The sequence below is a fragment of the Odocoileus virginianus genome, chromosome 30, assembly GCF_023699985.2.
Source record: "Odocoileus virginianus isolate 20LAN1187 ecotype Illinois chromosome 30, Ovbor_1.2, whole genome shotgun sequence".
In the NCBI taxonomy this organism is placed as follows: domain Eukaryota; kingdom Metazoa; phylum Chordata; class Mammalia; order Artiodactyla; family Cervidae; genus Odocoileus; species Odocoileus virginianus.
The window spans coordinates 26,398,492-26,421,999 of NC_069703.1; the positions used below are offsets into that span (position 1 = coordinate 26,398,492).

General features: G+C 40.6%; 1 protein-coding gene across 6 annotated transcripts in view; it reads right to left on the reverse strand.

The window, feature by feature from the left end:
- FARSB (phenylalanyl-tRNA synthetase subunit beta) overlaps nt 1-22,202 on the reverse strand; it is a 69,150-nt gene extending 46,948 nt beyond the window's left edge. For 3 of the 6 annotated variants that reach the window (XR_011484708.1, XR_011484709.1, XM_070458701.1), the window contains exons 1-9: nt 22,092-22,202; nt 15,824-15,879; nt 12,559-12,713; nt 10,135-10,204; nt 9,474-9,589; nt 4,426-4,576; nt 3,299-3,407; nt 2,058-2,128; nt 212-273 (exon numbers count right to left, since the gene is read on the reverse strand). Coding sequence is in view for 4 of the 6 variants with exons in the window: in XM_070458701.1 (XP_070314802.1) it covers nt 212-273; nt 2,058-2,128; nt 3,299-3,407; nt 4,426-4,576; nt 9,474-9,589; nt 10,135-10,204; nt 12,559-12,713; nt 15,824-15,879; nt 22,092-22,149 (848 nt within the window). In the remaining 2 variants the exon portion in view is untranslated. The remainder of the gene's footprint in view (nt 1-211; nt 274-2,057; nt 2,129-3,298; nt 3,408-4,425; nt 4,577-9,473; nt 9,590-10,134; nt 10,205-12,558; nt 12,714-15,823; nt 15,880-22,091) is intronic. The other 3 variants (XM_020910764.2, XM_070458700.1, XM_070458703.1) reach the window with 2 other exon arrangements.
- Between the last annotated feature and the right edge of the window lie 1,306 nt (nt 22,203-23,508).

Consider the following 23,508-nt stretch of genomic DNA (forward strand, 5'->3'; position numbering starts at 1 on the left):
AATGTGCCCTGACAAACAGACAGAACATCACTGAAACTTTTTAAAGTACTTATCACCTTTTACATTATTAATTCATGTCTAAGCTCCCCAAAGAGATTATGTATTCCAATTACAGGAACCACATTTTTTATCTTTCCATTTAGCACAAGGCCCTAGTGCTTTGACTTCAGAACAACAAGCCATCATTGATAAAAATACCAAATGAACTTACGTAAACTGATTCTCACAATATTCACTGAACATGGTAACAATGACATCAAGAACTATTTTTGCCTGCAAAGGAAAAAATCAAATATTATGGTAACACATGAAAATCCTTTCTTCCCTCAAACGGAAATGAATTAATATTTAACATAATTTAGTCTCCAAACATCTAAAAATGGACCTACATAAACAAATTTTAAAGAAAGAAGTGGAATAAAAACTGAGCTTGAATGGGCCTGACCTTATTGTCAGGTGTTCTGAATTTATGAAGTTCTCTGAGAGTTACAATCCATGACCGAGACAAATCATTTATTTCCCCCACTCCCCTCCCCTGGGTTCACGAAATTTCAAGAAAGACAGATGGCTAACAACGGCAGAAACCTTATCAGTCCCATAAGCCTCTGCACCCGGATACCAGATTCCTGGCCCAATCACTTACCATCAGTCTGATTTGGGGCAAGTTTCTGTCATTGTACCTTAGTCTGTTAAGTAGACATAATAAAAGTTCCTGCCTCATTTGGTTAATATAAGGATTAGGAATGTAAGAGTGTGTGTGTGTGTTTAAAATACATAGAACAATGCTTGGCACATAGTGATGGCCCTATTGATTTGTTCATTTTTAAATTAAAAGAAATGGTTAGGAAAAAACACAGCAATCTTATACATACTTTGCTTTTTTATATACTTCACACTCATATACAAACTTCAGGAAAGACAACCAAGGTCTGCTAATGTACAAATTTAAAAGTTTTTAACAGGAAAAGGTATTATGTATTACCTGACACTATTTCTGAATGTACATTTGGTATGCCATACCATGCTAATTCATTTAAGTTGTGTCCGTGTCTGTGTGACCCTATGGACTATAGCCTTCCAGGCTCCTCTGTTCATGGGACTCTCTGGGCAAGAATACTGGAGTTGGTTGCCATGCCCTCCTCCAGCGACATTTGACATATAAAAGTTATAACCATTCAAGTCTACCTTTCTTAATCTACTTCACTACCACCTAACTCTACGCCTTACTTAACATGTGGAAAGAAATCTTATGCTATAGAAAATAGCTATCATGACATTCCAATCTAAAACATGGTGACAAAAAGTGACTGAACAACTGGTATTCTGTATGTTCTAGATATATTTGTGTGTATGTAGACTCTATCAGTTTGCTAAGTAAGACTTTATAGCCAGCTGGTCCTAATGTTTTTTTTAACCAAGTACACAAAAGTACAAAATTAGTAGAAAATGTACAAATTAAGTCAACTAAGATGAACTCCTCATAAAGATGGCATTATAATGTGGATCCCATTCTCAGTTTACTGTTTTAAAGTAAGTGGCTAATCCTCTCACAAAGATGATGAGTTCCTTGAAATCAAGAACAACTAACTCATTGTTAAACTCATGGCATCGGAGAAAGAGAGGAGGTGCTCACTAAACATTTGTCAGCTGAATGAAAGCACCATAGCCAAGGGGCTTCCCCGGTGGCGCCAGTGGGTGAAGAACCTGCCTGCCAATGCAGGAGATGTAAGAGATGCTGGTTTGATTCCTGGGTCGGGAAGGTCCCCTGGAGGAGAGCACCATGGCAACCCACTCCAGTATTCTTGCCTGGAGAAGCCATGGACAGAGGAGCCTGGTGGGCTACAGTCCACAGGGTTGAAAGAGTAGGACATGACTGAAGTGACTTGGCACACACTACAACCAAAGTACAGAATACAAACACCTTTCTCATTTTCTAAATTTCTAAAATACAGTCCCATTTTAAAAACAAACAAATTTAAAAGTTTAGTCACATGGTCTCGGCTCAGAGGTAAAAATCTATCTTGACAGAACAAAAATAGAATAAAAGTTTTATTTACCTTGGTAAAGTCAGTTCCTGTGCACTCAATAAATACATTTTTCGTATTTACTGTTATTTTGGAATGGTTTCCTGCAACAAACACAAAACAGTAACAACAAAGCCGTCAGTTTCAGAAATAAATGTGCACTAAAGAACTCTATAAATATAAGCTGACACCTCAGAGGTAAAGAGATACACAACTTTTATTCTAATCTCCCATTATAAGCTGGAGAATAAAGATAAAATAAAAAACAAGGTAAAAAAAAGGCTTTACAGAGTGCATTACACGGTCAAGTATAATACTTAATACAGGTATAATACTTAACACAGTTAAGTACGCTGCTTAACAGAAGCCATCTCATCTCATTTTCATCATAACGCTAAGACAGCGCTGCAGGGAGGACAAGTAAGATTCAAAAATTAAGCTCACTGCCCAGGATCACAAGCTATTAAGCAACAAGGCTAAGATTTGGGCCTGGATCTGGCTCACTCCAAAGTCCACAATGAGTACTAGAGCCCAAGATATGGAGGAGGAAGTTTCTCCTTCCCGCTGTGAATCAACTGAACCCCCTTCTCACCTCCAGAAAGGCAAACATCTATGGTTTTGACATCACTAAATTTTGTAAATACATTCAAGTTGCTTCTCAACAGAAGCTTCAGAAAGAAATTAAGAGGGTAAATTTCAGTTCTTAAATTTTAATTTATAAAACAGCAGGCCAAGCAGAATTCGACTTTAACGAAATGAATTATGGGCTAAAACCAAAATATCGATACCTTTTGGAAGAACAGAATCCAGAGAACTAGCACCAGAACATATTTATAAACTTAGCTTTTCCCTTCTCCAGGGGATCTTCCCAACCTCAGGATCAAACCAGGGTCTCCTGCATTGCAGGTGGGTTCTTTATCAGCTGAGTCACCAAGGAAGCCCAGGAATACTGGAGTGGGTAGCCTATCCCTTCTCCAGGGGATCGTCCCGACCCAGGAATCAAACTTGGGTTGCCTGCATTGAAGGAGGATTCTTTAGCAACTGAGCTATCAGGGAAGCCCTATAAGTAGGTATACACTTATGAATTATATAAAAATCACCAGTAAAATTTTGAAAAAATGAAAAGAACTATTACAATAAAATCCACAAAAGACCCGAGATTCTCAGACTGAGTCTTCTGACTGATTCAGCCAAGACAATTGAGAATTCCACAGAAATGCTGAAGAGTAAGAAGGAAATAGCAAAACGCCTATGGTACTTAAGAAATAACTCACCGTTGATGATTGGAGGCATGGAAAGGACGACACCATTGCTATCATAGATAACTGGGTACAGAGGCTTATTTTCAATTATATGTAAATAATGTTTAAGCTGGTTGTCAGTCTGAAAAAAAATTAAGACAAACAAAATCAGCTTCTTATTTCTATCAGCGTAATCAGTTTACATACATGCCTAGCATAAAAAGAGGGGGGGAAATCATAAAAATAACGAAACAACCCCCAAAGTTTTAAATGTATGATATTTTCTAATATAAAGTAATATCTCAGAATCTTCATACAGCCTCATCTCCTACTGAGGAGAGATGAGTTGTCTAGTCGCTAAGTCATATCTGACTCTTTTGTTGACCTCATGGACTCTGGGCCCACCAGGCTCCTCTGTCCACGGGACTTCCCAGACAACCATACTGGAATGGGTCACCATTCCCTTCTCCAGGAGATCTTTCCAACCCAGGGATCAAACCCATGTCTCCTGCACTAGCAGGCAGATTCTTTATCACTGAGGAAAGATGAGACCACAATTATTTTCCAAGACTCAAAACAGATTTACAGAGTAAGCCTGAATCACCTTAAGTAAAACACAAACCATACAAAACTATTTAGATAAACAGGAAAAAAACCACTTGCAAAAATCACTAGCAGCTTTTCCTAAATGATACCTACTTCTTCTACTATTTGTTAAATGAAATTTAAAGTGACAACTGAATTAATTTTCACTGCTGGACTCGAAAGTGCCTATCATGGGAGGCAGGCACTTTGCAACAGTGCATGCCACACACACACAGACACTAAAAATCTAGCTAAAATCTAGCTAAATCTTATTGTGCCTTATATTTGCATGATTTTTAATTATAACTAAATATGAATATTACAGTGCAGTAAGACCTACGTAAGTGGTTCTCAATCCTAGGTATACATTACAAACATCTGAGAGGATAAAAAAAAGTAATAATAAAACTAGACCCAGAACTCACTCTAGATCAAATGAACCAGTATCTCTGGATTGGAGCCCAGACACTGTTATTTTTTCAAAAGCACTCATGACATCACCCTAATTATAACTTGATTTTGGAGGAATTTCATGATTTATGCAGAGCTATTACATCAATATAAAGGACATTTACCTTGTATATGTTCATCAGTTCACAGGCTGTATACTCTTTGTTCTTATTTAGAGGCTTGAATTTGATATCAGAAGGTTTCTTTGCGGTATAAGTAAATGGACCTGACAAAGTATCCAAATCATGGGTACCAATAGCAACCAAGGCTCTTTTCCTAAATGTGGAGAGGGGGAGGGAGGGAGAGAAAGAGAAAAGAGATTTGAAGATCTCAAGACTTAAAGACTACAGGTTTTTAAAATTTGTAGACAATTCCTTAAAACAGTCTGTTACTATATGACACATAAAAATATGACCATTAAAAATATAAGAAATTATAAAGCTACTGAAAACACATTATTTTAGCAACTGAAATTCCTTCTACTAGTTTTCCCAAGTACTATGTTATTATTAATAGGACATTAACATACCCTTTATCTTTTTTTATCATATTTCCCTTTATCCTATTTCCTCTAAGTAAACATCAATTTCCTATTTCTTCAAGTAAACATCAATGTTTTTATTAAGTTAGATTAAACCACCCAAAAACTCCTCTGTTTTTTGGCTTTTCTATATCCTCCTAAATTTCCTGTCACATAGCGATATTGCTTTATTAATTGAAATTAATTTTAAGAACTGAGAATTACATTTAAAACTGAATAAGGAAATTTCAAGAGCTATTAATTTCATTTGTTCTACAGCTTATCTGCAAAGGATTTAAGGTAATTTTAGGAACTTAAAGATATAAAGTAGACAAGAGAGAAACAGAAGTAGGGATATAAAATGGAGCCAGGAACAATGCCAATACTAAAATGCCAATACTAAATTAGAATCTCAAGGCCTACAGCCTTATCACAGAAGATTACAAATTTGGCTCTAAGCTTTCCAAGAGACAATCCAAAAAGAGAAACTCAAATCAGAATTTATGATATTCTTAAGAAGGCTTAAAATGTGTTTTAGACTATGTAGGTCTAAACTAAATATCAAATGGATAAAATCATTAGTTATCAAGGAATGTGTTGAGTCCACATTACATGAACTATGAAATAGCTGTGAAAATTTGTTGAAACAAATTTTGGTCAACCTCAAATTAACACAGCATTATACATCAACTAACTAACTAAATTTCTTTTGTTCGATCTCTAACACAGGTGACTAGAATTTTAATGGGTGAGATGAACAGAGCGGTTGACAAGCCTAGAGGGAGTGTTACTTTACTCAATGAGTTACAAGTTTATATACTAGCATCAGATGTGTGCATGCTCAGTTGAGTCCAACTCTTTGCAGCCCCATGGACTGCAGCCTGCCAGGCTCCTCTGTCCATGGGCTATCCCAGGCAAGAATACTGCAGCGGACAGCCCTTCCCTTCTCCAGGGGATCTTTCCAACCCAGGGACTGAACCTGGGTCTCCTGCATCGGCAGGTGGGTGCTCTCCCACTGTGCCACCTGAGAAGTCATACACTAGCACAGGTAGAAATATACCCATGGCCCGCAACAGAAACCACTCCTCAGAGAAAAGGAACAAAATCAAAAGCCTCTACCATAATAAGATGTTCTGTACACAATCAGAAAGCAATGCATATGAAAACAGGGAAACACAACATACTCCCAACAAACCAGCCCATAACAATCGGTACTAAGATGAGCTGGATTTTCAAATCACCACACAGACTTTTAAAATACTACTACCACTACAAAAAAAGCTACTACGATGGTCCAGTAAGTTTAGATAAATCAACAACTGATAAGCCCATGGGTAAGAAAATCCATGTTTCCTTGGACATTAATGTTGGTTTCTTAATCCAAAAACAGTATCCCAAAAATGTCACTAAATTTCAACTTCAAGCCAATCACAAAAAAATTCTGGATGGATCAGAGAGCTATGCATTTTGAAAAACAAACAGCAAACATAGGTACATATACACATACATATACACAAACAAGGAACCATAAACATTATTCAGAGAAAACATAGATGAACAATGCTTAATTAAAACTGTGGAGCAGGACATCCCTTAAGACACAAAACATGAAAGTCATATACGAAGATTGATAGATATTGACTATATCCAAATTGTAAACTTTATACAGTCAAAAGACCCCAAAAGTCAAAAGACACTGAGAGAACAGGTCTATGACATAGGTAAAGAAAAAGGATTAATATCCCCAAAATAAAAAGATATGAAAACTAAAGATAGAAATGAAGATTCTACTTATAATACTGGCAAAAATTTTGGTAAAGTCTTGCTGTGAAAAAGCAGCAACTGAAAGAACCAAGCCAAAAAAAGAGAAACTTCGTTAAAAAGGAACCAACGAGATTCTACAGAGATAAACAATAAAATAACTGAAGTAAAAAGTTTGCTGGATACTTCCAGGAGTAACAGAGACTAGGTTTACTCTCTTGCCTGATACAATCACAAAAGAGGGAAGAAACACATACAATGGTTTCTAAGGCCGGCACTGGACCTCAGGTGATGAAGGATAGGAGAGAGATAAGGGAGATGAGAGATGGGAAACAGGTAAGGTAAGCCCTATGACTGCCCAGCTGACTGCCTGGAGGGACTTCAAGTCACAGGGCAGGAAAAGGCATCAGGCAGGAGCCCAGTGAACTCTCGAAGTTGAAGAGACACAGCTGAGAGCCTAAGGAGACCAAGATGGCGGCCAGAGGTCACCACAAAAAGTACTAGAGATGACAAAGCTACACAGACAGAGAGCTCTGCGATCGGCAGAGGGACCCCCTCAAGAACGTGTTGAGTACCGATCAGTGTAAGCATGTGAGGAAACCACCCAAGGCTGGGGAAAGAACCATCCAACACAACAGTGCTCACACAGACTGAAAACCCCATTTTTCACAGGGGCCATGGATAAAGTAGGAACAAGGTCTTGCCTCAGTAGTAAGGATTAACTAGCCTTGGACAGAACACTATATGATCAACAAACACACACAACACACACACACACAAAAGCAGAGAAAAATCAATAAAACCAAAAGCTAGTTCTGTGAAAACTGACACACAAAGATGCACTAAAGTAACTGATAAAACTTCTAGCTACATTGATCAAAAGGGGAAAGAGAGAAGACACAGGGGTAAAAGAGGTGATATTGATACAGATACTATAGCTATTAAAGGATAATAAGGGAAGATTAACAACTTTTATGCCAATAAAAGTTTACTATAAATCACTTATAATTTAAGTGAAATGATTCTATCTCTTGAAAAACACAAACTAGGATTTACTGACTCTGGCATATCAGAGTATTAGGATATGATTTATACCTCCCCTTAGAAAAAGCTCATGATTTCCAGAGATACTGCATAAAACATAACTTAAAGCTGAATTAAGTAAGGAAATGCCTTCCAATTTAGATAAAAATTAGATTCTTCAAATGACTAGAACAGATAACAGGGCTCAAGTACTTACTAGCTGTATCAATGAAATCCTCTATCTTGGTGAAACTAAATTTTTATTGTTTTGCTTAAGAGTGACATATTTGCAAGACAACAAATAGATTGTTTTTATAAAACAACTTGGAATAAATGTTATTCAGAATCTTAGAAAAAGCTTCTACCAGGTACTCAAAATGTTTCAAGAAAAAGAAACTGTATGAACTTAACCAAAGGTATTTTATTTTTTAAATATTTTTCACACCAGCAGAAAACACCCAAAGTCTCCTCCCAACCCTGTCTCCAGCACATCCCTTACACACAAGCCTCTTTTAGTTTCCACAGTTTACCAAATTGCAATCACTGCAATTACTAAAAAATAACAATTATTTTTTCCTTTTATACTCAAGACATATATAACTATTAAGCATACCTTTGATTAGCGTGAGGTAACTTATGTTGCTATATTTTAGGACCACACAAAAAAACTTGGTATGTTAGCTAAAGACTGCTGTTTCCTATCAGTAACTTTTATTAGGATTTTTGAAAAACTGATGTTAGTTCAAGGACTCCCACTGTTACCTTTCTTGACCTTTAGGACTTGAGGAATTAAACTGATCTGAAGATCATCACACTAAAGGGAGCTGAATGGGAAATAATGTATAGCAATGTCAAAGATAGAATAAGAACATTCAGTTATTTAAAAATCTCAAAAAAGAAAATATAGTTAAAAAATCTAAAAGGCACTTGCTCCTTGGAAGAAAGTTATGACAAACCTAGATAGCACATTAAAAAGCAGAGACTTGACTTTGCCATAGTCCATATAGTCAAAGCTATGGTTTTTCCAGTAGTCATGTATGGATATGAGAAAGTGAAAGTGAAAGTTGTTCAGTAGGGTCTGACTCTTTGAGACCCTGTTTAGTCCATGGAATTCTCCAGGCCAGAATATTGGAGTAGGTAGTCTTTCCCTTCTCCAACCTAAGGATTGAACCCAGGTATCCCATACTGCAGGTGGATTCTATACCAGCTGAGCCACATGGGAAGCCCACGGATATGAGAGGTGGACTATAAAGAAGTGGAGCGCTGAAGAATTGATGCTTCTGAACTGTGGTGTTGGAGAAGACTCTTGAGAGTCCCTTGGACTGCAAGGAGATCCAACCAGTCCATCCTAAAGGAAATCAGTCCTGAATATTCACTGGAAGGACTGATGCTGAGGCTGAAGCTCCAATACTTTGGCCACCTGATGAGAAGAGCTGACTCATTGGAAAAGACCCTGATGCTGGGGAAGACTGAAGGTGGGAGGAGAAGGGGACGACAGAGGATGAGATGGTTGGATGGCATCACCGACTCAATGGACATGAGTTTGAGCAAACTCTGGGAGATGGTGTGGGCTGCCACTCCCTTCTCCAGGGAATCCTCCCAACTCAGAGATCAAACTGAGGTCTCTCATATTGCAGGTAGTCTTTACCATCTGAGCCACACGGAAGCCCCAAAATTTAAACTTACTTAAATTTAAATTTCATTAAACTTTCTTGTTATTCTCACATATTCTTATTTTAGAAATTTTTTGAAAAAAAGTCTGTGGAGGTGGGGGGAAGAAAGGAAAGAGGGAAAAAAAGAGGCAGAAAGAAGGGAAGGTAAGGAGGAGAAAGAGGGGGAAGCAAGCAAGAAAGAGATACATTCACAAACCTGCAAATGTTCTGATGTAATTTCTCCTGAAGTTCAATGAAGCTGTCATATCTATCTTTTGTAAACTTTATGTTTCGGAGAACCGCTGCAACAGCGTACGGGCGTATTTTAGCTGTCTGAAATTAATTTTATCATTAGAGATGGTAAATATGAAGACTTTTCTTTGTAATAAAATCTTGTAATAGAAAGTCAGCTATCAGAAATTTTCATTCAATCAACAGTAAAATACAGTGGTGACAGGAGACAAAGTCACTGTCCTTATGGAATTTACATTTTGGCAAGATCTCTGAAAATTTACTGAATTACTGATTCAAAAAATTAAGCTTTCAAGTAGTTTGCTCATAGTATTTCTACCAAAACAGCCTTTCCCCAAGAGAGTTTCTTTCTAAATGTTATTAACATACCACAATTTAAATAATTATCTCAAAAGTATTTTAAGCAAACATTTGGATGTTATTTTCCAAAATTATTCACAGAAAACAGATGCTGTTTCCTTTCACTTTTTGGTAAAAACAAAATGACAGTTTTTCAGAGCTAGAGGCTAAATATACAATGATCAAAGAAAACTACATTTGGCAGAAGGGTCAGCTCTGTCCCAGCTTAGAGATATATACATACAAGGGATGTTTTTAAATGAAAAATAAGAATTGATCCTTATTACCTCTTCTGTGATGATCAACTTCTGGACTTCTCCTTTAGGCATTACCCGTTTATACATTGGAGTCTTTATCCTAAAATGTTAAAATAAATGTGTTCATTACTAATCAAAACATTTGAAATTAATTTATTCTGTGTATAGAAAGTATACAAAATGCACAGAAGTAGGACAATGGGTTAAAGTTATCGCAAATCAAATTTGGGCTGAGTATTTAAAAATAAAATCCTAACAAACATTCTAACATTTCTAGTTGTTTAAAAATGGGCTATGATGACTCATGGTAATGCATATTACCATCACTGGAGTCTCAGCAGAGACTAGAAAACCTTTAATTAAGCAAACTGTATGGAGGCATTTAACCATCAGCTGAGGGGCTGGATTAAACAACCTTTAAGTTTTATTCCAACCATGAGAGTTTGAACTTCTCAGAAAAACAGAGCTTCTTACAAATACAGATGGTCTGGCGCCATCTGGACCTAATGAATCAGATATTCAAGAGAAAGGCCTGGTAAATGGTACATTCTGAAAGCATAGTTCAGGTAATTGTTATATCAGGCGAGGGTGGGAACCATTGTTTTAAGTCAGTGCTTTTCAAACCTTAAGATGCCTACAATCAACTGGTGAATTTGTTAAAGCATATGTTCTGACTCTAGAGGTCTTGGGTAGAAGCAGATTTTGCAGTTCGAACAGGTTCCCAGGTGTTGGTCCTTGGTCCACACTTTGGGTAGCAAAAGTTTTAAGTCATTTTCCTAATTTTCTCTCATCATAAAAATCATATGAGGTGCCTGTTAAATTCCTATCAGGCAGGTTTGGGAAACACAATGTAAGGAGGCTATCCCTGACCCTAAAATAGAAACATCTGGACTTCCCTGGTGGTATAGTGGATAAGAATCTGCCTGCCAATGCAAGGGGACATGGGTTCGATCCCTGATCTGGGAAGATCCCACATGCCTCAGTGCGATTCAGCCACGGGCCACAACTACTGAGCACACATGCTGCGACCACTGAAGCCGTATGCCTGTGCTCTACAAGAGATGGTGTGGTGGTGCAGTCGCTAAGTCCTGTCTGACTCTTGCGACCCAAGAACTGCAGCCCACCGGGCTCCTCTGTCCATGGGATTTCCCAGATAAGAATACTGGAATGGGTTGCCACTTCCTTCTCCAGGATATCTTCCTGACCCAAAGATCAAACCCACATCTCATGAAAAGCCACCACAAAGAGAAGCCCCATACCACAACTAGAGAGTAGGCCCCACTCTCCGTATCTAGAGGAAAGCCTGTGAACAGCAACGAAGACCCAAAGCAACCAAAGAATAAAAAATAAAACATCTGATTGTCATGCAGAGAAGTAACTGGGTCAACCCTCAAATTTTAACCATCTTATTAACCAAATGCCTTATTATCATCCTTTCATCAACACCTGTCTCTCGCCTGACGGCCTCACAGTTTCAAAGTCTAGCCTATTAGCCTGAGGCTCATATTCTTTTGCATCTGACAAGATAATGGGTAAGTAATCAAAAAATAATTATTTTTTTTCCATGTCCATTATTTATTTATTTTAATTGGAGGCTAATTACTTTACAATATTGTGGTGGTTTTTGACATACATTCACATGAATCAGCCATGGGTGTACACGTGTTCCCCATCCTGACCCTCCCTCTCACCTCCCTCCCCATCCCATCCCTCACAGTCATCCCACTGCACCAGCCCTGAGCACCCTGCCTCATGCATCGAACCTGGAATGGTGATCTATTTCATATATGATAATATACGTTTCAATGCTATTCTCTCAAATCATCCTGCCCTCACCTTCTCCCACAGAGTCCAACAGTCTGTTCTTTATAATTATTTTTGATAGCTTTACTGTTTCACCTCTTTTCACTTTACAGATTCATCATTTTCTATATGTATTACATTAAGAGTTGGAAGGGGACTTGAAAATATTCATTATAAATTACAAGACTGAAACTAGAGAAGTCAATTAACTTGCCCACAGCTGTCATAAGATGTTCAGTTTTCCAGTCAGGAGGCTCCATTTCTGAACGTCCTCAGAATTCTTAAGAAAACAGCACATAAAGTTGTACCCTTCTGCTTTTCTCCCAACCTTTAACCAACCCCATGAACTATCTATTCCAACTGGATCACTGAAGGAACTCACACGAACCCATTAAAGAGTTGTTAAAGAAGTCAAAATCACTAACCACTCCAGTTTTAAAATACGCTCCACAAATGAAAGACTATGACTCTTTTTTTCAAATTTCAAATGGCTACATATACAGGCTCCAGTCAGCTCTCCATGCAGACCCAAAGCAGTGGCTCTGTCCAACCAACTTCTTTCCCAGAAACTTAAACAGGGTTGTTGATAATGACGGGCAAAGAGAAAAGAAATCCCACTTAGCCATGGGTTTAATGAATATACTCCCTTACCTTTCTTTGAAGACTTGAAGTCCTCGAACCAGTCCTTCCAGACACAGCAGGTCATATCTATTGGCAGGGACGTCGATTTTGTAGAGAACAACATCAGAGGCCCCATGGGCCTTTTCATTACCTTGTTCCTTACTTATAATTTCCTTTTCAGATGTCTAAAACCAACCCAAAAATTAAAATAAAACTAAGTACATCTAAATTCTTTTCGAAAAAGTCTTTATCAGTCCTATAAAGAAGTAACTACATTATTCATGCCCTTTCCAGAGCAGCAGAAAGCGGTCTAAAGCAAGGCGTAGGCTAAACTTTGCCTACTACTTGGTTTTGTAAATTAAGTTCTACTGCAACATTGTCAGGCCTATTCATTAAACATTTCAACTGTTGTTATTTCCCTGCAACAGCTGAGTTGTGACAGAGACTCTATATAGCTTTCAAAAGCTTGCTATTTGGCAGAAAAAGTTTGCCCATCCTGGATCTAAAAGAAAATGAAAATACCAAAGAGAACACAGAGCAGCAATAACGAAAGTGTCAATGAGCCAAAGTAAAGGAAATTCACCAAATGAAAGCTATGTTGGGAATTCCCTGGCGGTCCAGAGGTTAGGACACCACACTTCCACTGCTGAGGGCCTGGATTCAATCCCTGGTCAGGGAACTAAGACCCCACAAGCCAAGAAACGTGGCCAAAAAAGAAGAGAGGGAGAGAAAAAAGAAAAAAAAATTAAAAGATATGCAACTTTTTATAAGATAATGACTCTGAAAGCTAAATCCTATGGGCACCCAAAACTAGAAGCAACATGAAAATGAGAATACTATAAAAGCAAAGAAAAACATTTGAAGAGATCGTCAGAAGCTGCGGTGTAAATCAGAAGGGATTATAGGTGCATAGTCCATGGGGTCGCAAAGAGTTGGACACGACTGAGTGACTTTCACTCACTCCTCACTCACAGGTACAATGGGAAGCGGTCTAAGGACAGTAATGGGTACAAAGCAGCAAGAGGAAAAACAAACGAGGGAGAAGGGAGAAGAAATACCATTGGAATAAATTCAGTGCAGAAGTAAAAAGCTTAGAATATCTCAATCACCACACTGTAGCGATTTTCTTAAAAACGACCATTGCCAAGAAGTTAAATTCTGTTCACTACATTTACCATGGCAGGAAATGGTCTATATACTTATTTCCAACCAAATTCCTTAGAAGTCATAGTCCACCTGTGACTATTACCCGCTGGTTATGCCCACTTAACTGGAACTCCTGCTATTTCTATCACAAATCAGCTGCTAAAATAACTGATGGACTCCTATCAAAACATGCGATGTATCTTGTTTTACATGGGGCTCTCCCACTGCCACAAGATAAGCAGTTCAAATTACTTCCCAAAGAAGTACAATCTACACTTGTATAGCATGCTGAAGAATTCACTTTCCTCAACGAGCACTATGCACCTGAGTCACACCTGAGGAATCAGAGTCCACAGGAGGTTGGAACTGCCCAGGGCTCATAGTGCTTTTTGACTATGGGCTCCAAGGAACACCTTCACGGGCCATCTCAAACTCAGGAGGCATACTGTGAAAATTAGGCAAAATTTTAACATAAAATAAAAAAAGAATGTTGATGAATGGCAGAAATCAACACAATATTGTAAAAGAATTATCCTTCAAGTAAAAAATTAAAAAAAAAAAAAAAACAAGAAAATTTTAAAAAAGAGGAAAAAGAGGAAGGAGAAGAAGAGAGGGCAGGAGAGGAAGAGGAGAAAAGAAGTGGAGGAGGGACGGGGGAGGATATGAGAAGAGGCAGGAGAAATTAGAATTTAAACTGAGTTCCATCAAAGGGGTCAACAGAATTGCTAATGTTTTAGTGAAGAAAGATGGTGCTGGATTTCAGGCAGGACCCATAAAAAGAAGGAGAGAAAATGTAACTAGAGATCCTTTGCAAAAAAGACACGGCTGCGTAAGCCTTCTCCCATTTTCAGTATCTCAGTTCATACAACGATCACAGGTGATGACTGGGTTTATCAATGCAAACAAAAATGTTATGGACATCAATAACCACAGAAACTTCAGAGCCAGAGGGATCTATGAAAAGCAAAAGTTAAAGTGTTAGTCTCTCAGACGTGTCTACCTCTTTGAAACCCCACGGACTGTAGCCTGCCAGGCTCCTCTGTCCATGGGATTCTCCAGGCAAGGATACTGGAGTGGGTTGCCATTTCCTTCTCCAGGTCAGGGGATCTTCCTGACCCAGGGATTGAACCTGGGTCTCCTACATTGCAGGCAGACTCTTTACTATCTGAGCCACCAGGGAAGCCCAGAGGGATCTATAGGGATCCCTGAAAGGATCATACATGTAAACTCCTTATTTCACAGATGAAAAATAGGCCCAGAGAGGCAATGTAATGTCCATGATTCCACGGCTGGTATTCTGATCTTCAGTCCAATGCTTAGATCTTATAAAGCCTCAAACATAATTTTGAGTTCTAATAAAATTAATAATAATTTAATATATACTATAGAAATCTCAGCTGACTTCTCAAGCATACGGATGCTCATTAACATCAAAAAAGTTCTTTTTGTAACAGTGAAGAAGCAGCAGGAAAAATAAGGCAAGACAATACAGGTTTTTGTTGGTCTGAAGGCTTTTTTTAACTTTATAGTGTTATTATACACTGAACAGATTAAGAAGGCTTGGGGGAAAAAATAACACTAATTACCAGAGAAATATTAAGCTGTCTTTTTAGTTACAAGTACAGTGTCTCTAATACATAATCAATATTGGTTATCTATTTGGTAAATAAAGCTATTTTTTAAATGTTTTAATCATTGTACAATGAAAAGACCAGGAAAATGTTTCAAAATCATTTTTACAAGCAATTCTTCAAAAGGCAAGAGATCATTTTACAAGATCAATGTAGAGAGTAATAAATGAAGAATGAATTAACACTGGAACAGGCACGGGAGGAAGGTCAGATGGGGCTCAGAGGAAATGGAGAAGGAGGAGCCAGAGGCCAAGGAGACAGCAACTCTGGCTGAAGCTCAGTTTCCATTGCTCCCAGATCCCTTCCTGATGACTTGAGGGGACAGGATCCGAATAAAGGCATGAACCCCTTTGGAGATTTTACATAAAACAACACTCTTAGAATCAGAGCTTAGCCTCATAACACAGAGAACACAAAACCACCAGGGCCCACAAATGTTTCCTCTTAGTCTAACTGTAAGGAAACAAAGATAAAATATAATGAACTTAGACACAGAATATTAAATATCTAATACATACAATTTCATCAAGTTCCAGTCCAAATTCAAAACACAGTTCATCAAATTCTTCGTCAGCTAGGAAAAAAAAAAAAGATTACAAATTTTAATCTATTCAGTACAAATGCAAATAGCACATAAATACTACAACTTTTTGACTGTCTTACACCGGGTATACTAGATATCAGGCATCAGATATCACCATTTAAAAACAAAAAAAGCTTGACCAAAAACAATTTTTAAAGAAAGAAAAACACAACTAGTAAATAAAGGGCTGATTCACCTAATTAATATCAGCTATAGAATCAGATTACCTGATTATAAGCACTGGGGAGCTTACATTTACTTGGAAGAAAAACAACTTGCAAGCAGGGATCGAATGTAAAGTGGGTCCAAATCACAGATCCAATACAATGGAATCATTGTCATATAAACCCTATCATTTCAAATTCTCTGAGGTGGCCTGACAGCTGGCTTTGAAGACAGCTCAATCCGAGTTCAATTTCTGACTGTTCCACTAGTCCTGAGAGCTTTGCACCTTATGGAAACTTTCTGATTCCTATGCCTCATAAAGTAGTCTTTTACAGCCATGCATGCAACTGTTGGAAAGATTTAAATGAGTTCATGCAGATAATGGGCTTCTCCTAGTGTCCTTGAAACACAGTAGGTCTGCAATAATTAATAGTGCTCTTCCTTACTTTTAAATTATATCTTACTTTGTTTTGCTATCTAATACACAGCATTGTCAGGGTTTTCATGTTACGAAGAGTGGAACACAAACCATCATTACCAGTATATTCTAGTGTTAAGCTGGTCTTAAGATTTTCTGATTCTGACATTGAACTTCAAGTTAACATTTATTGAGCACCTCCTATGAGTTGGCACTATACTAGGTGCCAGGGCTCTAAAGATAAATAGAACACAATTCCTGCCATAGCTACTCCCTACTCCAGTAAACAAACCAGATCTGTAAATACAGGTATGTTAAGTGCAAGGTACAGAGCTGGCACAAAGGAAGTCGTCAACTGAGGGTCAGTGAAGACTTCACAGAAAGGAGTCCATTAGGCAGGGACCGCGGGGAGTGAGAGCGCAGCATGAGAAATCTGGCAAGTTCCACAGGAATGCTGCTGGAGGCTCATGTCAGGAAGAGATACGATGGAAAAAGTAGAGAAGTCAGCTCCTGAGGCCAAGGGATTTGCCCTCCGTCCTGCCTGAGGCGACTGGGAGTTACACTCCAGGATGTCCAGCTGGGCAACAGCATGACCAGATCTGCACTTTAGAGAAGTGGTGCCCAAACTTTTTGGCACCAGGGACCGGTTTTGCAGAAGACAATTTTTCCACAGACCTAGGGGGATGATTCAAGCACATTACGTTTATCGTGCACTTTCTCTTTCTATTACATCAGCGCCACCTCAGAAAATCAGACATTAGATCCCAGAGGTTGGGGACCCCTGCTTTAAAGAATGGTGGCAGGGGACTTCCCTGGCATCCCCAGTGGTTAAGACTGCAAGCTCAAGGCAGAGGACGCAGGTTCGATCCCTGGTCAAGGAACTAAAATCCCATGTGCTGCATGGTGCAGCCAAAAAAAAAAAAAAATGGTGGCAGGGTGGCAGACGAACTGGAGCAGAGAATCTACTGCAAACAAGGGAGACAGTGAGGAATTCATTAAAGCAGCAGCAGTGAGTGTGAGGGAGAAGGAAGAATGTGATAAATGTGGAAGGCAGAATCTGTAAGGCTCAAAGGCTGACTGGGAGGTGGGAAGAGTGAGTCAGCAGGAGGCGCCTAGGATGGCTCCCAGGTCCCTGCTGGGGGTGAACGTGTAGGTGGGGGGTATCATTAACCAGGGCAGGAGGTAACAGAAGCCCCCAGCAAGCCCTCCTCCTGGTGCTCACGCCCTGCTAACTGAGGTCTCAAAAGACCACATGAATGAACCTGGAAGCACACTGTCCAGACCAGCCAAGCTTTGAGATGACTGCACACCCAGCTGACAGCGTGCCTGCGACCTGATGGGAGACCCACGGCCAGCTCTCTGCTCCTCCCTCGATTTGTCTCTCAGAAACTCTGCAAAATGACGACTTCGGCCCCTGGAAGTGGACTGCTGCCGTAACAAAATTCGGGAAAGGCTCTGGAGTCAGGAGGTGGGCTCTGACAGCGTAAACAAAACCTCAAGTGCCTGGCAAAGCTGTTATTTGAAGCCTCAGTCTCTGACAAGGAGGCAGGTACGGATAGAAGGAAAGTGAGGAAGTGTTACTAGAAACTGACAGACCGGCACCCTTTTTATGTAGAGGCAAAGCTTAGCAACACTGTTGCTGAAGAAAATATACCCACTCAACAGGGTGATGTTAACTAAGTTTTCCATTCAGTGCTGACACAGTGGTTTACAATGTGAGAGAAGAAATTAAGACTAGGAAACAAAAAGGAGCCAGGACTGGATGGTTTGAAAAATTCTCAGTCTCCCCAGATGTAACAAATGCTAAGATTAAAAAATGACTTTTGAGCAAAGAGCAAATCCAGAGCATTGCCAGGGAGACATGGACTAAAGATGAAATCAAGAGTGTGACTGTAAACTCTTGAGACTCAGCAAAATCAAAAACACTGTTCACTCAGACAAAAGGCACGATGGATCAAGAAATGAAGGACGTGCCTCACAAATTTATTCAGTCACCCAACTGAGTTTAAATAAGAGCACTGTGTCAGCAGAAGCCCAAGGTACAAAACAGCTTATTTCAGAGATCTGTGGGTGGTGTGGCTTTTGACCAAGGAAGTGGAAACCAACAAAAGTGACTGAAGATCCAGGTTTTTTTTGTTTTTTGTTTGTTTTTTTGTTTTTTTTTAAAGAAATACATATGCACAAACATTGCAAGCTGGAGCTAAAAGGGAAAGAGATGGGAAGAAATAAATACCCAAAAATCTTTTAGTGGGAAGAAGACTGAGAAAACCAATCAGCTGTAAAGAGTGCTTTCTTTTCACCAAAAAAATAAAGTAACGAGCATCACTCAGAGGGTACAACCAAGAGACTAGAGGGGAGGGCAGAACCAAGCACAAAGATCCTAGGCCTGAAGTTCTAATTAAGAATCTCCAAGATTTACCAGCTCAATTTCAGAACTACCAGGGACCAGTAACTCCTTTATGTCTCCCATCTTTCTCTTTTGAAGAACAATGTCCCAGGTCTGTCTTACCACTTTATGTTAGGTGCAGGTGGAGCAGATAACCTGTCTCTTTAGTCTCTCGGATCAAGCGTAATTATACCCGAGGAGCTGTACTTAGGGAAGTACACTGAAGAGCCTTGTCTGCAACTGGACCTGATTTAGATGAAGAGACTGGATTCCGAGCTGCTGCTGCAAAGTGATGACACTTCTTGGGGCTCTGGGAGGCAGTGTATGTTGCATGTGGGAGGAATCACTGGGGGCCACAGACAGATGGTGCTAGTCCGTTCCCAAGTTGGCCTCCAAGAACCCTTGCCTCCGGTCTTCTGGTACCAACATCCTTTGCAGTCTCCACCTGCACAGTGCCAGAATTGGTCTCTGTGACCCAGAGAATATGGCCAGGGATGGTATATCACTTCTGATATGTTAGGAAAAACTATGGCTTCTATTGTGAGCTCTCTCTTGACTATCTGCTCTCCTGGACCTCTCACTCTGGGACAAATGAGTCACCATGTTGCAAGCAATCCTATGGAGAGGTCAAGGTGGGAAACACTGAAATCTCTGACCAAAACTCAGCAAGGAACTGCTGTCTGCCAACAAGCACTTGAGTGAACTTGGAATTAAGACTCTCCAGCCCATTAGACCTTGAGATGAGTATAGACCTGACACCTTTCCTACAACCAGGTGAAAGTCAGAGCCAATCAGCTAAGTCACTCCCCAATCCTTCAGCCTCAGAAACATATACCAAATGACTATTGTTTTAAGGTGCTAAATTTGAGGATTATCTATAGATAACTAAATGGTTACTGACCAAATTGTATGGAATCATTAAAATATACTGAATCCTTTATTGAGTCCTAATTATCATACAATTTGTCTTATTCCTTTCAGCTGTACTTCACCGCTTAAACGCAAGGAAGAACCGACAATAAAATCATGATTAATGAGTCCCTCTAACAAAATGACACCCCTAAGTAACTACATCTTTGGGGTTTATATGATATACAGAAGTGGCTCCGGCAGCATTGCCAGCAATTACACCACGGCAGGACAGGACCAGAACTGAAGAGCAGTGAAAACAAATCAGTTAACAAGAAAACGAGTGGCAAGAAGAAAACATCTGAACAGAAAGGTGATAAAAAAAGATGGACTAAGGGGACAAAACTGCCGCAGAAGAGCAAAACGAACAGAATAAAAGCAGCTTGAGGGCTCCCCTGACGGCTCAGCAGTGCAGAATCCGACCTTAATCTAATTAACATTTAAAAGATTGAGAACACGTGAAACACAAAATAATGATGGGTATTATTTCTGACCTGTCTGAAGTACACCAACATTAATCTTCCTAGTGAGAATTTAATAAGCCAGCAGTTGACAGATATTTATGAATAATCAAGTTTACCTGATGTCTCTCAGTATGAAGAAAAGGGAAAGAGCAGCTAGAGAATAAAACATCAGATGATGGTAAATAGGCTATAAATCTTACCATTTTTTAAAACCTAGATTATTTCTTACTTTCCCAGATACGGATATCCAAGCGGGAATTTACCACAGTTGTCCTGAACAAATCTTGCTGCATACCACCTTGTGTAATTCAGATAGATAGTAAACAATTACTGAGAATATGGTTTAGAAAGATGGGTCGGCAAGAAATATGAAAAAGTACAGCATGAAATAAAAAGTAAAGTGTAGAGAATAAGAGCCCCGTTTAGAGGACAAGAGCATTACATCTATTTTTAGGGACTTGGGGCAAAACACTGGGCTTCCCAGGTGGCTCAGTAGCTCAATGCAGGAGACTCAGGTTTGATCTCTGGGTGGGGACGATCCCCTGGAGAAGGAAATGGCAATCCACTCCAGCATTCTTGCTGAGGAAATCCTATGGACAGAGGAGTCTGGAGGGCTACAGTCCATGGGGAGGCAAAAGAGTCAGATACGACTTAGCGACTAAACAACAAGAAGGACAAAAGACTAGGGAGAATAACAGGTTAAGAATACAGGTGACTCTTGAAGGAAGCAGGGATGGGGTTCAGATCCCTCCACCAGGTCCGAAATCTCTGTATAACTTACAGTTGGCCCGCCTGCGTTCTGCACAGGAGTATTCAAACACCACAAATTATGGAGAACCTCAGTATTTACCGCTGAAAATAAAACGTTCTACAAGTGGACCTGCTACCTGTACACAGTATCTAAAAGTACACCTGAAGAGCTTTTAGGTTTTAAAAGTTAACTTTATTTCCACAGTAGTATCTTATTGTAGGGAGCAGTACCTGAGGGGGTTGCTATATTCATCCCTTGAACTAAAAGCAGCTCTCACAAACCAATCACACTCGTTACACAAGCAGATAACATTGGACACAGCAGATGTCACTTCAACCGCTACATGTATAGGATAATTGATAAGTGTACTTCATATTTCTCCCCACCCCACCCCCTTTTTTTTCAGTGGCAATGTTTTTTAAAACTGAAGAGATGAAGGGCAGCCTGAAGACTAGGGCCACCGACTCCATTCCTCGTCAGTCAGGGCTCAGCCCACATGTTACTACCTAATTAACGTTTTCCTAAACACATTATCTTTTTGTTTCCCTGCTAGCATTTAACATTATCCGAACCGACATCAATTACTTAGCTGGTTTTATTATCTGCCCCTTTCGTCAGAATGCGAACGTGATAGACCTTAGGCGCCCTGTGCACCGCTGTATTCCTAAAAGGCCAAGAACAATGCCTGGCACATAACCGGCGTTAGGTTAACGTGAATAAAAATAAAACTAGGAAGGAAAGCTGTCCCCCTGCTCCTGCTCACAAATGGAGCTCCCAGAGCGCTCTTCTTGCAGTCCACTGGCTACACCTGGGATGCCATCCGAGCTTCATTCCTGTTCTACCCCCTGGCATCAGGTACGCCGGAGGCGCTCCGTAAGAGATCCCTGAATGAATGACACTGCGAGCCCAGCACGTACGGGTGCTGCCCCGACACCCGCGGCAAACTCTCTTCCCAGAGGCTACAGCCGCGGTCGGCCTACCCTAGCTGGACCCCGAACGCCCAAGGCCAAAACCTGCGCGCAGCATAAACGAGGCCACGAGGCCTTTTTGCAAGAGGGTCCCAGCCTCCGAGGAGAGGCGCAGAGCACAGGCTACCAAGCGCGCACTCACTGTAGGTCCGGCCCAGGGCTCGGAAGAGCAGATCTCGCTTCACGCTGACAGTCGGCATGGCGAGTCCGGCCCACTGCGCCTGCGCGGAGCGCGGGCCCGGGCTCGGCGACCGGGCTGTGTGTAGGACCCGACCCTTCCGTGCGGGCTGTCTTGAATATTGCCAGTCTGATTCGCACAGTTCCGCCTCTCGATTTTCATTTGAAAGCAGGTGAGTTGCCACGTGAAGCTCATTAAATCTAATTCTTTGGTAGAATAAACTGGAGGCCGAAAAAGGTGACATACTTGAATAGAATGGGCGAGGGTTTGATAGGCAGTAAGAAGAACAGCCAGCGAAGGTCCTTACGCCTCCAACGCTTTGCGGAAGGAGGGGGCTAGTGCGTGGAGGAGGCGGGACCTAGGGATGGAGACGCCTCTTAGGAGGGAATGACAATGTTGGACGGCGAGGGCTCAGGCTGCTCCAGTTGGCGCTAGGGGTAGAGTCCTCCAGCCAGTGCAGGAGAGCTAAGAGACTTGGGTTCCATCCCTGGGTGGGGAAGATCCTCTGGACGAGGGCGCGGAAACCCACTCCAGTATTCTTGTCTGGAGAATCCCCGGGACAGAGGAGCCTGGCGGTCTACAGTCCGTGGGGTGGCAGACTCAGACACGACTGACGCTTATTAGCAGGCATCCGGGACTGCATGATGTGCAAACCCAAGTAGCGGGAGCCAAACTGTTAGCGCTTCTGCTTTTATCTCATTCTTTAGACCCTGATGTTGGGGAAGATTGAAGGCAGGAGGAGAAGGGGATGACAGAGGATGAGGTGGTTGGATGGCATCACCGACCCAATGGGCATGAGTTTGAGTAAACTCCGGGAGTTGGTGATGGACAGGGAGGCCTGGCGTGCTGCAGTCCAAGGGGTCGCAAAGAGTCGGACACGGCTGAGCGACTGAACTAAAACTAAAAAACTTAAGTCTGTTACACCTTACTACGTGTTCCAGCTGTGCTTTGGACCTTATCCCAGCCGTATTAGGGATGCTTCCTTAGAAACCATTTTTTAAAAGCGGAAACAGACTGACATGTACTCGGTTTCTATTGGCAGATGCTGCGCTCAGTCCTTTGCTGGCCTTGGCAGATCTCCTTCTAACAATACTCAGTGTAATCGGCAGCATAACAGCCATCGAATGTTCCAGGCCTTAATGTCTGGAACCTGTAAATGTTACCTTAAATGGAAACAGTCCTTTTAGATAGTTAAGATTTTCGAGATGGAGAGCCTATCCTGGATTATCAGAATAGGCCCTAAATGCGATCACATGTATCGTTATAAGAGGAATGTCTAGGCAGTCTGAGTGCTGGCTGGAAAAGAATTTCCAGAAACAGTATTTCAGAAGGGAGTTTCTTGAGAATAGAAGCGGAGATAATGAGGGTGCTGCTAGCACAG